Source organism: Stenella coeruleoalba (genome assembly GCF_951394435.1).
Source record: "Stenella coeruleoalba genome assembly, chromosome: 3".
In the NCBI taxonomy this organism is placed as follows: Eukaryota; Metazoa; Chordata; class Mammalia; order Artiodactyla; family Delphinidae; genus Stenella; species Stenella coeruleoalba.
In genome coordinates this window covers 7872638-7889602 of record NC_137148.1, presented here as the reverse complement: position 1 = coordinate 7889602, position 16965 = coordinate 7872638, and the positions used below count along the sequence as shown (strand labels likewise).

General features: G+C 39.7%; 1 protein-coding gene across 6 annotated transcripts in view; it reads left to right on the top strand.

Annotated features, from left to right (window-relative positions):
* SEMA5A (semaphorin 5A) overlaps positions 1–16965 on the top strand; it is a 477874-nt gene that overhangs the window by 209954 nt on the left and 250955 nt on the right. For all 6 annotated transcript variants that reach the window (XM_079918531.1, XM_079918532.1, XM_079918535.1 and 3 more), the window contains one exon: positions 10244–10343. In XM_079918531.1, the coding sequence (XP_079774657.1) occupies positions 10244–10343 (100 nt within the window). The remainder of the gene's footprint in view (positions 1–10243; positions 10344–16965) is intronic.

Sequence of the window (16965 nt, the reverse complement as noted above, 5' to 3'; positions counted from 1 at the left end):
AAGAAATATTAGTTGACTACGTAAACTATCTAAGAATATTCTTGGTATGTATTGTCTTAGTGCTTAACCCTAAAGCTCCTGGAAAAATCTGGGTCTCTTTTGGAAATCATTCTAGTTCTGATGTACAGATAGAATCAGTACTTGTGCAGACACCACCTTGGGACTTTTTCACATTTCTTCAAATGAGGAGACTTCCTGGGACAACCCTAGCTTGTCTCTTGAGTGGTGGAGGCCTCCTTCTTCCCCTGACTCCTGAGGTCTGTGGTGGTAGAGTCTTAGATGAGAACATATGCTGTTTCCACTAACAAGGAGAGGGAGAAGAAACTGAGCCTGAATTGTCAGAAAGAGATGTTAGCTTCAACAAATGATTTATTGTCTTAAAGCCAAAGTCTGGCGATTCCTGAGCATGTGGCAGAACAAAGTCTAAGAATATTTTAAAACCAAACACCCTAAGATTCTAAGAAATTCCTGAAACTGTCTCCTGCAATCCCTGTAGTTACCCAGTGGCAAATGGCTTTACCTGTGCCTCTCAGACTTCTCGTCATGACTGCTTACACACAAGCACATGGCTGACTCTTGGAATAATCTAAGTGCCTGTTGAATAGGAATCACTCATTTTTATACTTTTCATCATATTAACATCATTTGTAATTCTGAAGTTGTAAATCTGAAGGAAATTACTTTTTAATGTCCTCTGGCACAACATTAAGATTTTGCAATTAGATTTTATAGCCCGCAGTCATATGCTTCAGGTCACAAGGCAAAATTAAGACCTTCTGCACCAGGAAAGTTTCCTGTGGGTGACGCAGGGTGTTTATAAGCCAAGCAGAGTTCAGGGCAGGACAGCCCAGGCACCAACTTCGCAACCTGGAGGACAAAGCCAGCCACAGGCCAGGAATTTGAGGGTCTCGCCTAGTTTGCATATGAATTTGCATAATCTTTTAACTAAAAAAAGAAACAGTCTTCCTTGATGGATGGATGAATAGAAATTGCTTCTTGTGTGAGCTATCCAGCAGTAAAAACCTGCCACTGATTAATTTGGTTCTTATCCTGCAGTCACCAGCAAGAAGGGCTCTAGATGGTTTAATGAAACAGGTTTCCACTATCTTAAAAGTTATAAACAAAGGAGAAGGCAACGCCCCCTACCAGGTGGATTTTGAACCCAGCTCACTAACAACTTTCAGAAGCTTCTCTTTATGCCTTGCCAGGTGTGTCTCTGGTAACCACTGGACAACTCAGAATTTGGGGGACCAGAGAAGCCTGGTTCTCACCTAACACTTACATTTAGATCCTGAGAATGAACAAGTGTTTCTGATATGGCTAGAAAATCATGCAAACAAATGAAAAGTTGGGGAAACAATGGAAATCACAAATCCTACACTTTATTCAGAAAGGGAGTACATTTCATTTCGTTATGAAATGGTAGTTAATCCCACTGAAATTTTGTTTCCTAAGATTTTTCTTAAAATACATACCCAGGATAAGTATGAAATGCATTTATTTAGTTCTGTGTTATCCTGCAATTATCTAACTTTGAGAAATGCTATATCCAAAAGTCACACAAGCAAGTCCTTCTCAGAGTGAAGCATGCCCTCAGCCTGCCCCTGGCCAGCCTCATCTGACAAATACCCCCTGATACAGGCTCTCTGCTTTTGCCCTTCCTAGAATAATATATGCATTCTTTCCTATAATTTAACTGATTTGTGGTTATTATTTAATGTCTATTTATGTTGTGAATACTTATTATACCATGGATTCCAGGCTGTAAAACATAGCCTAATTTGAGACTTGTGGTTTTCAAATTGCGTTTGAGTTAAGAACACCCAAATCAGGAGCACTTCAAGAAAAATGAACTATCATAACTGTTTGGTTTCTTAGAAATCCACCAGGCATGCTGTCCAAGGTGAAGCAGTAAAGTTTAGAAGAACCCAATTCCAGAGAACAAATATTTTGTACAACTTGCAGTTTGTGGATCTTTCCTATAGTGAACCTGTGAGAAATGGATTATTATATGTCATTGCAAAGAAACATATGAAGAGACTTGATAAACACTAGACTCATGGTGAGCAGATATGCAGCTAAAAACAAAAAGGATCTGGCAAAGCACTGTTAGCATTTTAAAATGCTGTGTTTTATGTGTCATGTTTGCAAATAAAAGTGTAAATAAAAGATACTTTATGCTTTTTTTGGTAATTGTATTATTTCGCTTTTACTGGTATAAAAATATTTTACTTTATCTAACAGTTTATTATTGAATATATTTTTTAAATTTTTAACATCTTTATTGAAGTATAATTACTTTACAATGGTGTGTTAGTTTCTGCTTTACAACAAAATGAATCAGTTATATATATACATTAGTTCCCATAACTCTTCCCTCTTGCGTCTCCCTCCCTCCCACCCTCCCTATCCCACCCCTCCAGGTGGTCACAAAGCACCGAGCTGATCTCCCTATGCTATGCGGCTGCTTCCCACTAGCTATCTACCTCACGTTTGGTACTGTGTATATGTCCATGCCTCTCTCTTGCTTTGTCACAGCTTACCCTTCCCCCTCCCCATATCCTCAAGTCCATTCTCTAGTAGGTCTGTGTCTTTATTCCTGTCTTACCCCTAGGTTCTTCATGACATTTTTTTTTCTTAAATTCCATATATATGTGTTAGCATACGGTATTTGTCTCTCTCTTTCTGACTTACTTCACTCTGTATGACAGACTCTAGGTCTATCCAACTCATTACAAATAGCTCAATTTCATTTCTTTTCATGGCTGAGTAATATTCCATTGTATATATGTGCCACATCTTCTTTATCCATTCATCTGATGATGGACACTTAGGTTGTTTCCATCTCCGGGCTATTGTAAATAGAGCTGCAATGAACATTTTGGTACATGACTCTTTTTGAATTATGGTTTTCTCAGGGTATATGCCCAGTAGTGGGATTGCTGGGTCGTATGGTAGTTCTATTTGTAGTTCTTTAAGGAACCTCCATACTGTTCTCCATATTGGCTGTATCAATTTACATTCTGACCAACAGTGCAAGAGTGTTCCTTTTTCTCCACACCCTCTCCAGCATTTATTGTTTGTAGATTTTTTGATGATGGCCATTCTGACTGGTGTGAGGTGATACTTCATTGTAGTTTTGATTTGCATTTGTCTAATGATTAATGATGTTGAGCATTCTTTCATGTGTTTGTTGCCAATCTGTATATCTTCTTTGGAGAAATGTCTATTTAGGTCTTCTGCCCATTATTGGATTGGGTTGTTTGTTTTTTTTTGATACTGAGCTTCATGAGTTGCTTGTATGTTTTGGAGATTAATCCTTTGTCATTTGCTTCATTTGCAAATATTTTCTCCCATTCTGAGGGTTGTCTTTTTGTCTTGTTTATGGTTTCCTTTGCTGTGCAAAAGCTTTTAAGTTTCATTAGGTGCAATTTGTTTATTTTTGTTTTTATTTCCATTTCTCTAGGAGGTGGGTCAAAAAAGGATCTTGCTGTGATTTATGTCATAGTGTGCTGCCTATGTTTTCCTCTAAGAGTTTGGTGGTGTCTGACCTTACATTTAGGTCTTTAATCCATTTTGAGTTTATTTTTGTGTATGGTGTTAGGGAGTGTTCTAATTTCATTTTTTTACATGTAGCTGCTCAGTTTTCCCAGCACCACTTATTGAAGAGGCTGTCTTTTCTCCACTGTACATTCTTGCTTCTTTTATCAAAGATAATGTGACCATATGTGCGTGGGTTTATCTCTGGGCTTTCTATTGTGTTCCATTGATCTATATTTCTGTTTCTGTGCCAGTACCATACTGTCTTGATTACTGTAGCTTTGTAGTAGAGTCTGAAGTCAGGGAGCCTGATTCCTCCAGCTCCGTTCTTCTTTCTCAAGATTGCTTTGGCTGTTCCAGGTCTTTTGTATTTCCATACAAATGGTGAAATTTTTTGTTCTAGTTCTGTGAAAAATGCCATTGGTAGTTTGATAGGGATTGCATTGAATCTGTAGATTGCTTTGGGTACTATAGTCATGTTCACAATGTTGACTCTTCCAATCCAAGAACATGGTATATCTCTCTATCTATTTGTATCATCTTTAATTTCTTTCATCAGTGTCTTATAATTTTCTGCATACAGGTCTTTTGTGTCCTTAGGTAGGTTTATTCCTAGAATTTTATTCTTTTTGTTGCAATGGTAAATGGGAGTGTTTTCTTAATTTCACTTTCAGATTTTTCATCATTAGTGTATAGGAATGCAAGAGATTTCTGTGCATTAATTTTGTATCCTGCTACTTTACCAAATTCATTGATTAGCTCTAGTAGTTTTCTGATAGAATCTTTAGGATTCTCTGTGTATAGTATCATGTCATCTGCAAACAGTGACAGCTTTACTTCTTCTTTTCCAATTTGTATTCCTTTTATTTCTTCTTTGATTGCTGTGGTTAAAACTTCCAAAACTGTGTTGCATAATAGTTGTGAGAGTGGGCAACTTTGTCTTGTTCCTGATGTTAGTGGAAATGGTTTCAGTTTTTCACCATTGAGGACAATGTTGGCTGTGGGTTTATCATATATGGCCTTTTTTATGTTGAGGAATGTTCCCTCTATGCCTACTTTCTGGAGGGTTTTTATCATAAATGGGTGTTGAATTTTGTCAGAAGCTTTTTCTGCATCTATTGAGATGATCATATGGTTTTTCTCCTTCAATTTGTTAATATGGTGTATGGCATTGATTGATTTGTGTATATTGAAGGATCCTTGCATTCCGGGGATAAACTGCACTTGATCATAGTGTATGATCCTTTTAATGTGCTGTTGGATTCTGTTTGCTAGTATTCTTTTGAGGATTTTTGCATCTATGTTCGTCAATGATATTGGCCTGTAGTTTTCTTTCTTTGTGACATTTGTCTGGTTTTGGTATCAGAGTGATGGTGGCCTCTTAGAATGGGTTTGGGAATGATTTCCTCCCTCTGTTATATTTTGAAAGAGTTTGAGAAGCATAGGTGTTACGTCTTCTCTAAATGTTTGCTAGAATTCTCCTGTGAAGCCATCTGGTCCTGGGCTTTTGTTTGTTGGAAGATTTTTAATCACAGTTTCAACTTCAGTGCTTGTGATTGGTCTATTCATATTTTCTATTTCTTCCTGATTCAGTCTTGGCAGGTTGTGCATTTCTAAGAATTTGCCCATTTCTTCCAGGTTGTCCATTTTATTGGCATATAGTTGCTTGTAGTAATCTCTCATGATCCTTTGTATTTCTGCAGTGTCAGTTGTTGCTTCTCCTTTTTCATTTCTAATTCTATTGATTTGAGTCTTCTCCCTTTTTTCCTTGATAAGTCTGGCTAATGGTTGATCAATTTTGTTTATCTTCTCAAAGAACCAGCTTTTAGTTTTATTGATCTTTGCTATTGTTTCCTTCATTTCTTTTTCACTTCTTTCTGATCTGATTTTTACGATTTCTTTCCTTCTGTTAACGTTGGGTTTTTTTTTTATTCTTCTTTCTCTAATTGCTTTAGGTGTAAGGTTAAGTTGTTTATTTGAGATGTTTCTTGTTTCTTAAGGTAGGATTGTATTGCTATAAACTTCCCTCTTTGAACTGCTTTTGCTGCATTCCATAGGTTTTGGGTCGTTGTGTTTTCATTGTCATTTGTTTCTAGGTATTTTTTGATTTCCTCTTTGATTTCTTCATTGATCTCTTGGTTATTAAGCAGTGTGTTGTTTAGCCTCCATGTGTTTGTATTTCTTACATATTTTTTCCTGTAATTGATATCTTGTCTCATAGCGTTGTGGTCAGAAATGATACTTGATACGATTTCAATTTTCTTAAATTTACCAAGGCTTGATTTGTGACCCAAGATATGATCTATCCTGGAGAATGTTCTGTGAGCACTTGAGAAGAATGTGTATTCTTTTGTCTCTGGATGGAATGTCCTATAAATATCAATTAAGTCCATGTTGTTTAATGTATCATTTAAAGGTTGTGTTTCCTTATTTATTTTCACTTTGGATGATCTGTCCATTGGTGAAAGTGCAGTGTTAAAGTCCTCTACTATGATTGTGTTGTTGTCAATTTCCCCTTTTATGGCTCTTAGTATTTGCCTTATGTATTGAGGTGTTTCTATGTTGGGTGCATAAATATTTACAATTGTTATATCTTCTTCTTGGATTTATCCTTGATCATTATGTAGTGTCCTTATTTGTCTCTTGTCATAGTCTTTGTTTTAAAGTCTCTTTTGTCTGATATGAGAATTCCTACTCCAGCTTTCTTTTGATTTCCATTTGCATGGAATATCGTTTTCCATCCCCTCACTTTCAGTCTGTATGTGTCCCTAGGTCTGAAATAGGTCTCTTATAGACAGCATATATATGGGTATTGTTTTTTTATCCACTCATCCAGTCTATGTCTTTTGGTTGGAGCATTTAATCCATTTACATTTAAGGTAATTATCGATATGTATGTTCCTATTACCATTTTCTTAATTGTTTTGGGTTTATTATTGTAGGTTTTTTCCTTCTCTTGTGTTTCCTACCTAGAGAAGTTACTTTACCATTTGTTGTAAAGCTGGTTTGGTGATGCTGAATTCTCTTAGCTTTTGCTTGTCTGTAAAGCTTTTAATTTTTCTGTCAAATCTGAATGAGATCCTTGCTGGGCAGAGTAATCTTGGTTGTAGGTTTTTCTCCTTCATCACTTTTTTTTTTTTTTTTTGTGGTATGTGGGCCTCTCACCGTTGTGGCCTCCCCCCCTGCGGAGCACAGGCTCCGGATGCGCAGGCCCAGCGGCCATGGCTCACGGGCGCAGCCGCTCCGCGGCATGTGGGATCCTCCCAGACCGGGGCATGAACCCGTGTCCCCTGCATTGGCAGGCGGATTCCCAACCACTGCGCCACCAGGGAAGCCCCTCCTTCATCATTTTAACTATGTCCTGCCACTCACTTCTGGCTTGCACAATTTCTGCTGAAAGATCAGCTGTTAACCTTATGGGGATTCCTTTATGTGTTATTTGTTGTTTTTCCCTGGCTGCTTTTAATATTTGTTCTTTGTATTTAATTTTTGATAGTTTGATTAATATGTTTCTGGGTGTGTTTCCCCTTGGATTTATCCTGTATGAGATTCTCTGTGCTTCCTGGACTTGATCAACTATTTCCTTTCCCATATTAGGGGAGTTTTCAACTGTAATCTCTTCAAATATTTTCTTAGTCCCTTTCTTTTTCTCTTCTTCTTCTGGGACCTCTATAATTCGAATGTTGGTGTGTTTAATGTTTTGCAGAGGTCTCTGAGACTGTCCTCAATTCTTTTCATTCTTTTTTCTTTATTCTGCTCTGCAGTAGTTATTTAGTTATTTCCACTGTTTTATCTTCCAGGTCACTTATCCGTTCTTCTGCCTCAGTTTTTCTGCTATTGATCCCTTCTATAGAATTTTTAATTTCATATATTGTGTAGTTCATCACTGTTTGTTTGCTCTTTAGTTTTTCTAGGTCCTTTTTAAACTTTTCTTGTATTTTCTCCATTTTATTTCCAAGATTTTGGATCATCTTTACTATCATTATTCTGAATTCTTTTTCAGGTAGACTGCCTATTTCCTCTTCACTTGTTAGGTCTGGTGGGTTTTTACCTGCTCCTTCATCTGCTGTGTGTTTCTCTGTCTTCTCATTTTGCTTGTCTTACTGTATTTGGTGTCTCCTTTTCGCAGGCTGCAGCTTTGTAGTTCCCATTGTTTTTAGTTTGTGTCTCCAGTGGCTAAGGTTTGTTCAGGTAGTTGTGCAAGCTTCCTGGTATAGGGGACTAGTGCCTGTGTTCTGGTGGATGAGGCTGGATCTTGTCTTTCTGGTGGGCAGGTCCACGTCTGGTGGTGTGTTTTGGGGTGTCTGTGGCCTTATTATGATTTTAGGCAGCCGCTCTCTAATGGGTGGGGTTGTGTTCCTGTCTTGCTAGTTGTTTGGCATAGGGCATCCAGCACTGTAGCTTGCTGGTTGTTGAGTGGAGCTGGGTCTTGGTGTTGAGATGGAGATCTCTGGGAGATTTTCTCCTTTTGATATTACATGGATCTGGGAGGTCTCTTGTGCACCAGCATCCTGAACTTGGCTCTCCCACCTCAGAGGCACAGCTCTGACACCTGGCTGGGCCACCAAGAGCCTGTCCTCCACAGAGGTCAGAATAAAAGGGAGAAAAAAAAGAAAGAAGAAGATAAAATAAAATAAAATAAAGTTATTAAAATTAGAAAAAAAATTATTAAGAAAAAATTTTTTTTAATTCATTAAAAAAAAAAAAACGGACAGACAGAACCTTAGCTTATTCTTACTTTTTCATTCCACCCATTTAGTATTGCCTATACATTCAAGCTACTGTACCTTGAGCTGCAGGAACTGCAGTGAGCAATGCAAACATAAGAGCCATAGTGTTCTTGCCCAAGAGCAGAGAAACTGATCTGGGGCCCCATAGGAGTGAACATGAGCAATACCAGTTACAGCCACAGAGGGCACCATGTCTTCCACATGGCACTCTTGCTTCCTCAGGATACATCTGTTCTGTGAATCTCTGGTCAGATCTCTCTTTTCCTGGTCCCTAAGCCCCTCAGTCATCTCTCCTTTCTGTGTATGAATACTTCCTGTAACCCTATAAATACCTGTAAAGATCTTGTATCTATAGATACTGTGTTTAAAGAAGATATTTGTGCTCCTTCCCTAACTGAATTAAAAACTCCTGGAACAGATCATTTATTAACATCTTTTTATAGCTCCAGGACCTTGTACTTATTTTGCAATAAATAAGGATTTTTTAAAAAAAATTGACTTGCCTATAAAATGAAGAATGTTATATAAAATACTAAAAACAGTCAAGATAACATGAAAATATCAAAAACCAAATACAGATCTCTATATAACTCAACACTGGTTTCCTTTAAGCAGAATAGAACTTTCAGTTCATGTCCGTTTTTTCCCCCAATAACTGATAGTAGAGAAAAGCCATATTTGTTACACAAAGCTATTGCTTGGAAATAATCTACCTCATTTACATCAACAAAGGCCTTTCTACAAGACATGTGTTAAGACATGGGCATATTTCCATATTAGACCTTTTTTTAGCATCTGGTTTTGTGGAAGAGATTATTTCTGTGCTACACACTTTTTCCGCAAACCAATAACTGTCGATTTGCCAGTTGTCATGCACCTGTTTACTCAGTGTGACATCACTCAAAATATTAAACTCAAGGAAAAAGACAATCAGGGGCTTCCCTGGTGGCGCAGTGGTTGAGAGTCCGCCTGCCGATGCAGGGGACACGGGTTTGTGCCCCGGTCCAGGAAGATCCCACATACCGCGGAGCAACTAAGCCCGTGAGCCATGGCCGCTGAGCCTGCGCGTCCGGAGCCTGTGCTCCGCAACGGGAGAGGCCACAGCAGTGAGAGGCCCGCGTACCGCAAAAAAAAAAAAAAAAAAAAAAAAAAAAAAGACAATCAGATCACATGGTTAGTTGTCAAGGATAACAATAAGGTTCAGCACAACTGGCAGACAACTCACTGAAGATTTTTTCTGTGTCAGAAATGAGCTAATGAAAGTTGCAAAAATGGCTAATAAGGCTGAGTTCTATCCCTCTTCAAATACTCTCATGTTGTAATAATCGGACTCTAGGCTGGAGGACATTTAATAGGAGTTAACAGTGCTTGTAAAAAACCTGTCTCTAAAGAGTGGCTATTTTCTGATTTCCCTTAAAAAATGCAAATGAGGCCTAGAATTGACTGTGAATTTCTCATCTAGAAAGGACTGAGAGTGTTTAACTAGTCTAATCTTGGGGCCCAAATAGAAATCTAAAGGACAGGGAGATGGAATGTCCACTTTGAAAGAAGGCAGATGGTGCTTCTGTGGCTTTTGTGATTTTCCCACATCTTTGGCTCCTTCCCATCAAGCTGCACAGGAAATGATCTTGTTTGCATTCAATATTCCTCTAATGAATCGTCTGAGTGCTGTGTTATTTTCTGCCCAGTCCAGAGGCAAAAGGAAAATGCACATCTGGCTTGTAAATCACAACCAAGCATTGATGCTTCGCTTCCTTTTTATTGGGCGGCTGCCCTCTATGTTTTACACGTTCTCAGTGTGGATTATGTGACACCCTGACAGAAACCTCCAGTGGCCCCTAAATGATCACCTGGGGGGCCCTTCAAATCCTCTGAACTGTAACGTTTGCTACCTGATGTGCGTTGTCTGTGGTCCCCAGAGGGGGGAAGAAAATTCATTTTTATCTTTTTATTTATTTATTTTTCCTCTTTAGAAATTGGCCCCTGGTTGCAGGAGTTCAGAGCGAAGAATGCTGTGGATTTCTCGCAGTTAACATTTGACCCAGGACAGAAAGAACTTCTTGTAGGAGCAAGGTGAGAGAGCTTACATTTTGCCTCCGCAGATATTTTCGGACTTCATTTGACATCTCTGCAGTTACACAAGTTTCTCTGCCATAGTTGACGAGTGCTAAGTAGTATTTAATCTAAGAATGAGATTCCATACGAGTGTCATGAAGTGTGCTACAACTAATAAGATGGCTGCTGCTCTTCATAGCAGGAGTTTATTGGGTGTTTCCCAAGTGCCAGGAGCAGTTCTAACATGAATTCATTTATTTTTTCCACCTGTGAAGCCTGAGAGGTAGGTATTGTCACCATCCCTATTTTAGAGATGAGGAAACTGAGGCAGAAGGTGGATAAATGTTACCCCAGGGACACATTTATTATGTTGAATCAAAGATGGACCCAGGTTTCAGTCAAAGTTTGAGTCCAAAAACCATGTTCTTATTTGTCAGTATACTCTTCATCATAATTCTAGACATCAGAAGACCTTGATACCCATTCCAACACGCATCACTACCTTTCTTTGTGACCCCCATTATGATATTTACCAGTCAATTGAGAATTCAAGGGAGTTGCTATTATTTATTTCTCTTAAGGAGCATGTGCTCCTGTCTCCAGGTCAGTGCCTGACCTTCTAGTTTGAAGGTGAGGCCACTGGAACCCAATCAGAACAGATCTTGTGTTGCATCCCTCGTATTTACCATGACTTCCTTAGAAAACATGTGTAATCCCTGCCTTCCAATCACCTATCCTGCCAGTGTGTTTGAGGATGATGTTTAAAAAATATTTTATGTTCATCTCTTAGGAAAAATGACATAATAACCCAAAGAGATGATTTGTAGATTTTGGACTCTTCTGGCCTTCAAGGAAAGCACTTTAGGCAGAGGAGTGCACGTTATCTGTTTCGTCCAAATGTACTAGATTATGAAACATACGTTTCATAGCAAGAGAGGTTGTGCAATTTCTACGTGAGTGAAGCTAAATCTGGCTTAAGCTCTGGACAAACACTGAACAGTTTCTAGAATCACTGCCTTTGCTCTCAGATCTTAAGAAGACCTCGTTCATCCACCCAACACTTGAAGACTCAAGACGTACGGTCATAACTTAAATGAACAGACAGAAGTCGGTTTAGTTCCTGGCACTTAACATGTCACTTGTATCTCTTTTAGTGTTTATTGATTGGACAGTGAGTATGGATTGGATGGGCTTACTTGGTACTCTTATACTTACTTCAGCCCATTGGGACTAGCTGGGGGATTTCTAATGCTGACTTCCATCAAATTCCATCACTGGGAGCCTGGGCCACGCACTGCAGGGCTTTTTTTTTTTTTTTTTTGCGGTACGCAGGCCTCTCACTGCCGTGGCCTCTCCTGTTGCGGAGCACAGGCTCCGGACGCGCAGGCTCAGTGGCCATGGCTCCCGGGCCCAGCCGCTTCACGGCATGTGGGATCTTCCCGGACCGGGGCACGAGCCCGTGTCCCCTGCATCGGCAGGCAGACTCTCAACAACTGCGCCACCAGGGAAGCCCTGCAGGGCTTTTTAACTGGTCTCCTGGCCTCCAGATTTTCTCCTCCTTCTGCATACCATGGCCAAAGTCATCTTTTAAAAATACAAGCCTCAGTAGCTCCTACCGGAGTTCTTATGACTTGTATGCCTTCCCTTATGTTATAGAAATACTATTTTCTCCAGGGATCTTCTGGATTAATTTGGATTCATTAGGCTCTTCTGGTGTGGCCCATCAGACCCTCTGGCTCATCGTCCTACATCCTATAGAGACACACTTTTCATTCTCACATAGTCCAGGCACGAGGAATTATTTATGTTGCCCACAACTATAGAATGTTCTCCTTCTTGCCTCTGGGATTTGGTGATCTCTTTTGCTTTCCTAGAATATTAGCTAACCACCCACCCACATCTCAAGTTATCCACTGGGTGAACTCATACTCATTGTAAAGATCTGGCTCAAGGGTCCTCCTTTGGGACTGAGCTGCTATGTTCCCTGCTCTGTACGGTTCTGTTGGCACACCTGCCATCTCTCTTCATTACTGCACTTATTGCATTATTTCTGTTCATGTTTCACTCTCCCCTTTCCCATTCTCAGATAGTGACGTACCAGATGGTAGAGGATGTGGCTGTCTTTTCTTGTTTTCTCTAAAATGTAGCACACTTTCTCCTCCGGGCAGAAGCTCAAAGATACCTATTGATTCACCATATTTATTTCCAGGATTTGATTTCTATGTGTGACCCTCTGCATTTGGTAGGACACTTAGGGAAAGGGGGGCTGGAGTCGTAGCAGATTTATTCCAGATGTCTACAGTTGGGCAAGACACAGGGAGTAGCAGTCTCTAAACCCCAAAGCTAATCCTTAGGGAAAACGGACTCTCACCCTTAGCCAAGGGGAAGGGCCCCCTGCTGGGGTAGCAGGTGCAACTATGACCTCAACTGGTGTAGCTGAATCCTGCATGTCTCATTCAACTCTAAAGAGTTTTGGAAACAGTTTTCCTGTGAGCTTGACTCGAAAGACACTCCATTGTTTCTGGAGGTCCTTGGCACTACACAAACAGGGCAGTGTCACATATATGCCTACACTCTGCAGGTGGTAGGCTTTTGGTCAGTGACACAGATTCTCCTAATGGGGATGTGAGAAGCCACTGAGAAAATGAAGATTTGGAAGAGACATCACCGTAGTTCTGTCCTGACTGCAGACAGCACCTGAGAACTGTCCCCAGGGGACACCTATTCCTGAGAGTCTCCAGCCCAGTATCCCCAGAGGGCTCCATTCTCTTATTCCTTGAGGTCTCCATCCCAGCCTCCCTGGAGGTCTCCATCCCAGTGTCCCCGGAAGTCTCTATCCCAGCATTCCTGGAAGTCTCCATCCCAGAGTTTCTCAAGGTCTCTATCCATCTCATTTCACCACAGTCCCAGACCAGCCATGGGAGGGATTGGCCTACCCACTGAATCAACCTAGCTTGCACTATGGCATATTGACCAGGAGCAATATAGGATCACCAGACTTAGCACATAAAAGTTCAGGATGTGCAGTTAAACTTGAATTTCAGATAAGCAACCCTAGGAGCATGGGCTGTATTTCTATTCTAGAACAGGACGTGGTACATTGTGGATACTCAGTAACGAAACGAAAGAAAGGGGTAGATGGACTTGCTTAACTGCATGACCTTGAGCCCATTTCGGAGTCTAATTTTCTTATCTTTAAAGTTGATATAATTATTTCTACCCCTTTCAGCTGTTGTGAGGATTAAATGAAATAATCCAGGAAGAGAGATTGTCACAATGACAGGCATCCTGTAAGCATGACGTGGTGGGGCAGCTGTGTGGGTATCTGTGGGTTTCCGCATGCGTGTGCATATGCGTTTCAGGCAGATACCACTGAGTGCGGAGAATAGCAATTTTACATAAGATAGTTGCTGGGATGAGGCTCAGAAGGTTTGAGAGGGAGTGTGAGCCAGTTATACAATTTTAAAAATAACCCAGCACTCAGATTCCTGTTTAGGAGGGCTTGACCTAGCAAAAGAAGTTTAGATAGCAGGTGTATATTGCAGAAATCCGTAATGGTTTAAATATATGAGCAGTGGAAAAATACAGTGATAGTATTTTTGTTTTTTCATAGTTAGCACTAGGCCTTGTAAAGCCATTTATTGGATGGTTTCACTTTATACCAGAGATACTTTATGTTCCTGAAATTGAAACCAGTTAAAAATTCTTTGCAAAAAGAAGTTCTCCTGCTGCAAAACAAAAACAAAGACAAACAAAAACAAAAAACAAAACCAACCCAAAAAGCCACTTCTCTTTAGGTGATTTGTGGTTATATAGTACCCGAAGGTAGTTGCATCTGAATTCATGCAATTTCTGGAAGGATCCTTAAATTGACCGTTTCCAAGGTGCACATAATCTTTCATATTATTTTAAAAGCATTGATATTCATATTCTCTTTTACCCATGCCTCTTTAAAAACTAATCATGTTTGTATTTTCAGTGATGAGACTCAGGCACTTTCATTTTAGAGACTGTAGAAAATACTGTAAAGCATAAAGAAAAAACACAATTTCAGAAATGATCACAGTTAACCTTTTCAGTAATGTCCCCGCAGTATTTGATTTGTTTGTTTACACTACTGGAATAATAGTTCATGGATGATTTGTATACTTCTCTGTTAAAAGAACCCACTAAAAAAAGTTTCTACTTTATATATACATGAAAATTCCAAATGAAAGACTATGTTGACGTTTAGAGGTTTGTGTATAATTATAAAAGTAATGACAGTAATAATAGTTCACAAAGTTGATAAAAGTTTCACTTTCGTGGTGTATAGGACTGTAACAGCAGATCTGAGAGAGAGTGATGACATTTTCTTCTCCAAATGAATATGTCTTTAGTGTTTTGGGTTCAGTGTATGCATGACAAGTGATTCTGTGCCGAATTCAAATGTTATTCCTAATGGCAACTAACTTGATCCATACACAAAGCAGTGTTTGACAATAATCAGGGCATTGACAGATTAGCCATATATTTGTAGTGTAAAGCTATACAATAGTAATGAAAAAAAGAGCTTCTCATCAAAGAGAAAGTGAGTTTCTTCCAGCTTTTCTGTTTGTTTCTTGGTCTTTCTTCATTTTGTTCCTGTAAGTTGACTTCTGGTTATCTTACTCTTCTCTAACAAGCCTCAGTGTAATAGAAACATATCATTGAAGGGCATAGTCTTGCAACCTATGATATTTTAGGAAGGACACTTACCTGTGAGCTCTCACGCAAGTGCCTGTGAGTCCGGGAGGCTCACCCATCTGCCGATGATTAAGGTGATGGGATTGACGCTCATAGACCCAACACTGAGTCAGGTGAAAATCATAACTGATGACAAATACAAGATTTATGTATGTCTTGGGAAATTTTTAATTTCAACTCTACTAAAACGGGAACATTATGAAGATATCAATTGAAAGGATAGCAGGGATGCTGGTACCCATGTGAGTACCAGCCGAGAGCCATGTGTGTGCCTTGTACGGAACTCTTTGACTTGCCATTGCGGTCAATAGACTATTTCCGTATATTGAAAGATATTTCTGTACACGTATCTGTGTGACAAATAGCACGGATTTCTAATCAGCATGTTTACTACTAAAAATAAGAAACTAGGGCTTCCCTGGTGGCGCAGTGGTTGAGAGTCCGCTTGCCGATGCAGGGGACACGGGTTCGTGCCCCGGTCTGGGAAGATCCCACCCGTGAGCCATGGCCGCTGAGCCTGTGCATCTGGATCCTGTGCTCCGCAATGGGAGAGGCCACAACAGTGAGCGGCCCGCAAACGGCAAAATAAATAAATAAATAAATAAATAAATAAATAAACCCCAAGTGCTTTCAAGACAAATCTTGGTCTTTCCTATAGTCACAGCAAATTGGTCTTGACAAATTTTAGTGTATTACTTTAAACGATTGTTTTGCCCATGGTTTGAATCTTCAGAAATAAAGATAAAAGGGAAAGATTAACTTTCTTTTGTTATGCTGGGACTGAATTTGCTTTAAGTATTCCAAGCATAAGTTCTCATAAGATCACATTAAATGAATGAGCAGGCTTCTATGTAATTAGTGTAAATTGCTCCTTTCAAAATGATTTTGCCATTGGTTCTAAACAAGTGGAGCTAAATTTTAGAGTCACATAAGTGTCACCTTTGAAAACTGACCAATAGAATTCTCTCTTTTTCTGGTGGTTATAATTACTGTTTTTCTTTTAAAGTTTTACCTTGGCATTAATCTGTTGGAAGCAGTCTATAATTCAAAGAAAAACTGGAGATTTTTACGAGATCAGCAATTCTGCTTGCAGTAGCCACAGCTTCTTTCCATTTTCCAAAGGACACATTTTAGTCAAGTTTATACAATTAAAGGGAACTCTTGCTAAGTGGAGTGAAATCAGCAATTAGGAGTGAATCCAAAAAGCAGTAAACCCCCATCATGCAAAGAAATCCGAGGTAATGATGATGTTGACATTGTATTTACATTAAATGCGACTTAGGAAAACAGCTGGTGATGAAAGGAAGGATGGAGCTGTTATTTCTGCTTTTCATTCTTAGCCCAGCCCAACAGGATTTTTTTTTCGACTGCACTTTAAGGTTTAAATATTTCCTTCTCCCTGTTGGCTCTTGATTCATAGGCGTGTTTTGCTCTTAAGATTCTCTTTGCTTATCTTCCTCCGTCTCCCTCTTCTCCCCTGTCGGCCAACAGGCCTGTTTGATTAATTAACCTAATCTGTGTTAAAAAAGAGAATCCATTCTTTGTCTACTTGCTGTGGTACCTTTCTGCCCAGAATTTACCAACAGCAGTGTACCTAAGTATCACCCGGGGCATTCATTCAGAAGGCAGCTTCCTCTGCCCCTCCTTCCAGCTCTGCGGATCCAGGGGGCTGGAAGGTGGTCCCAGAGTGTGAGCTTTTAACAAACAGGTGGTCTGCAGACACTCCTGTGGGAAAGACGCCCAACCATTGTCTTCCTTTCGCTGTTATTAAAAACAAAATAGTCTCTGCGTTTTCTTCTCTGCTGGAGGTGGGGAGAAGATAGACCTAGCAGAATAGTGACTTATTAGGTTATAAATATACATACAGTCTTCCCTTTTCCCATATTCCCTGAATGAGTCAACAAAGGAGTGTGAT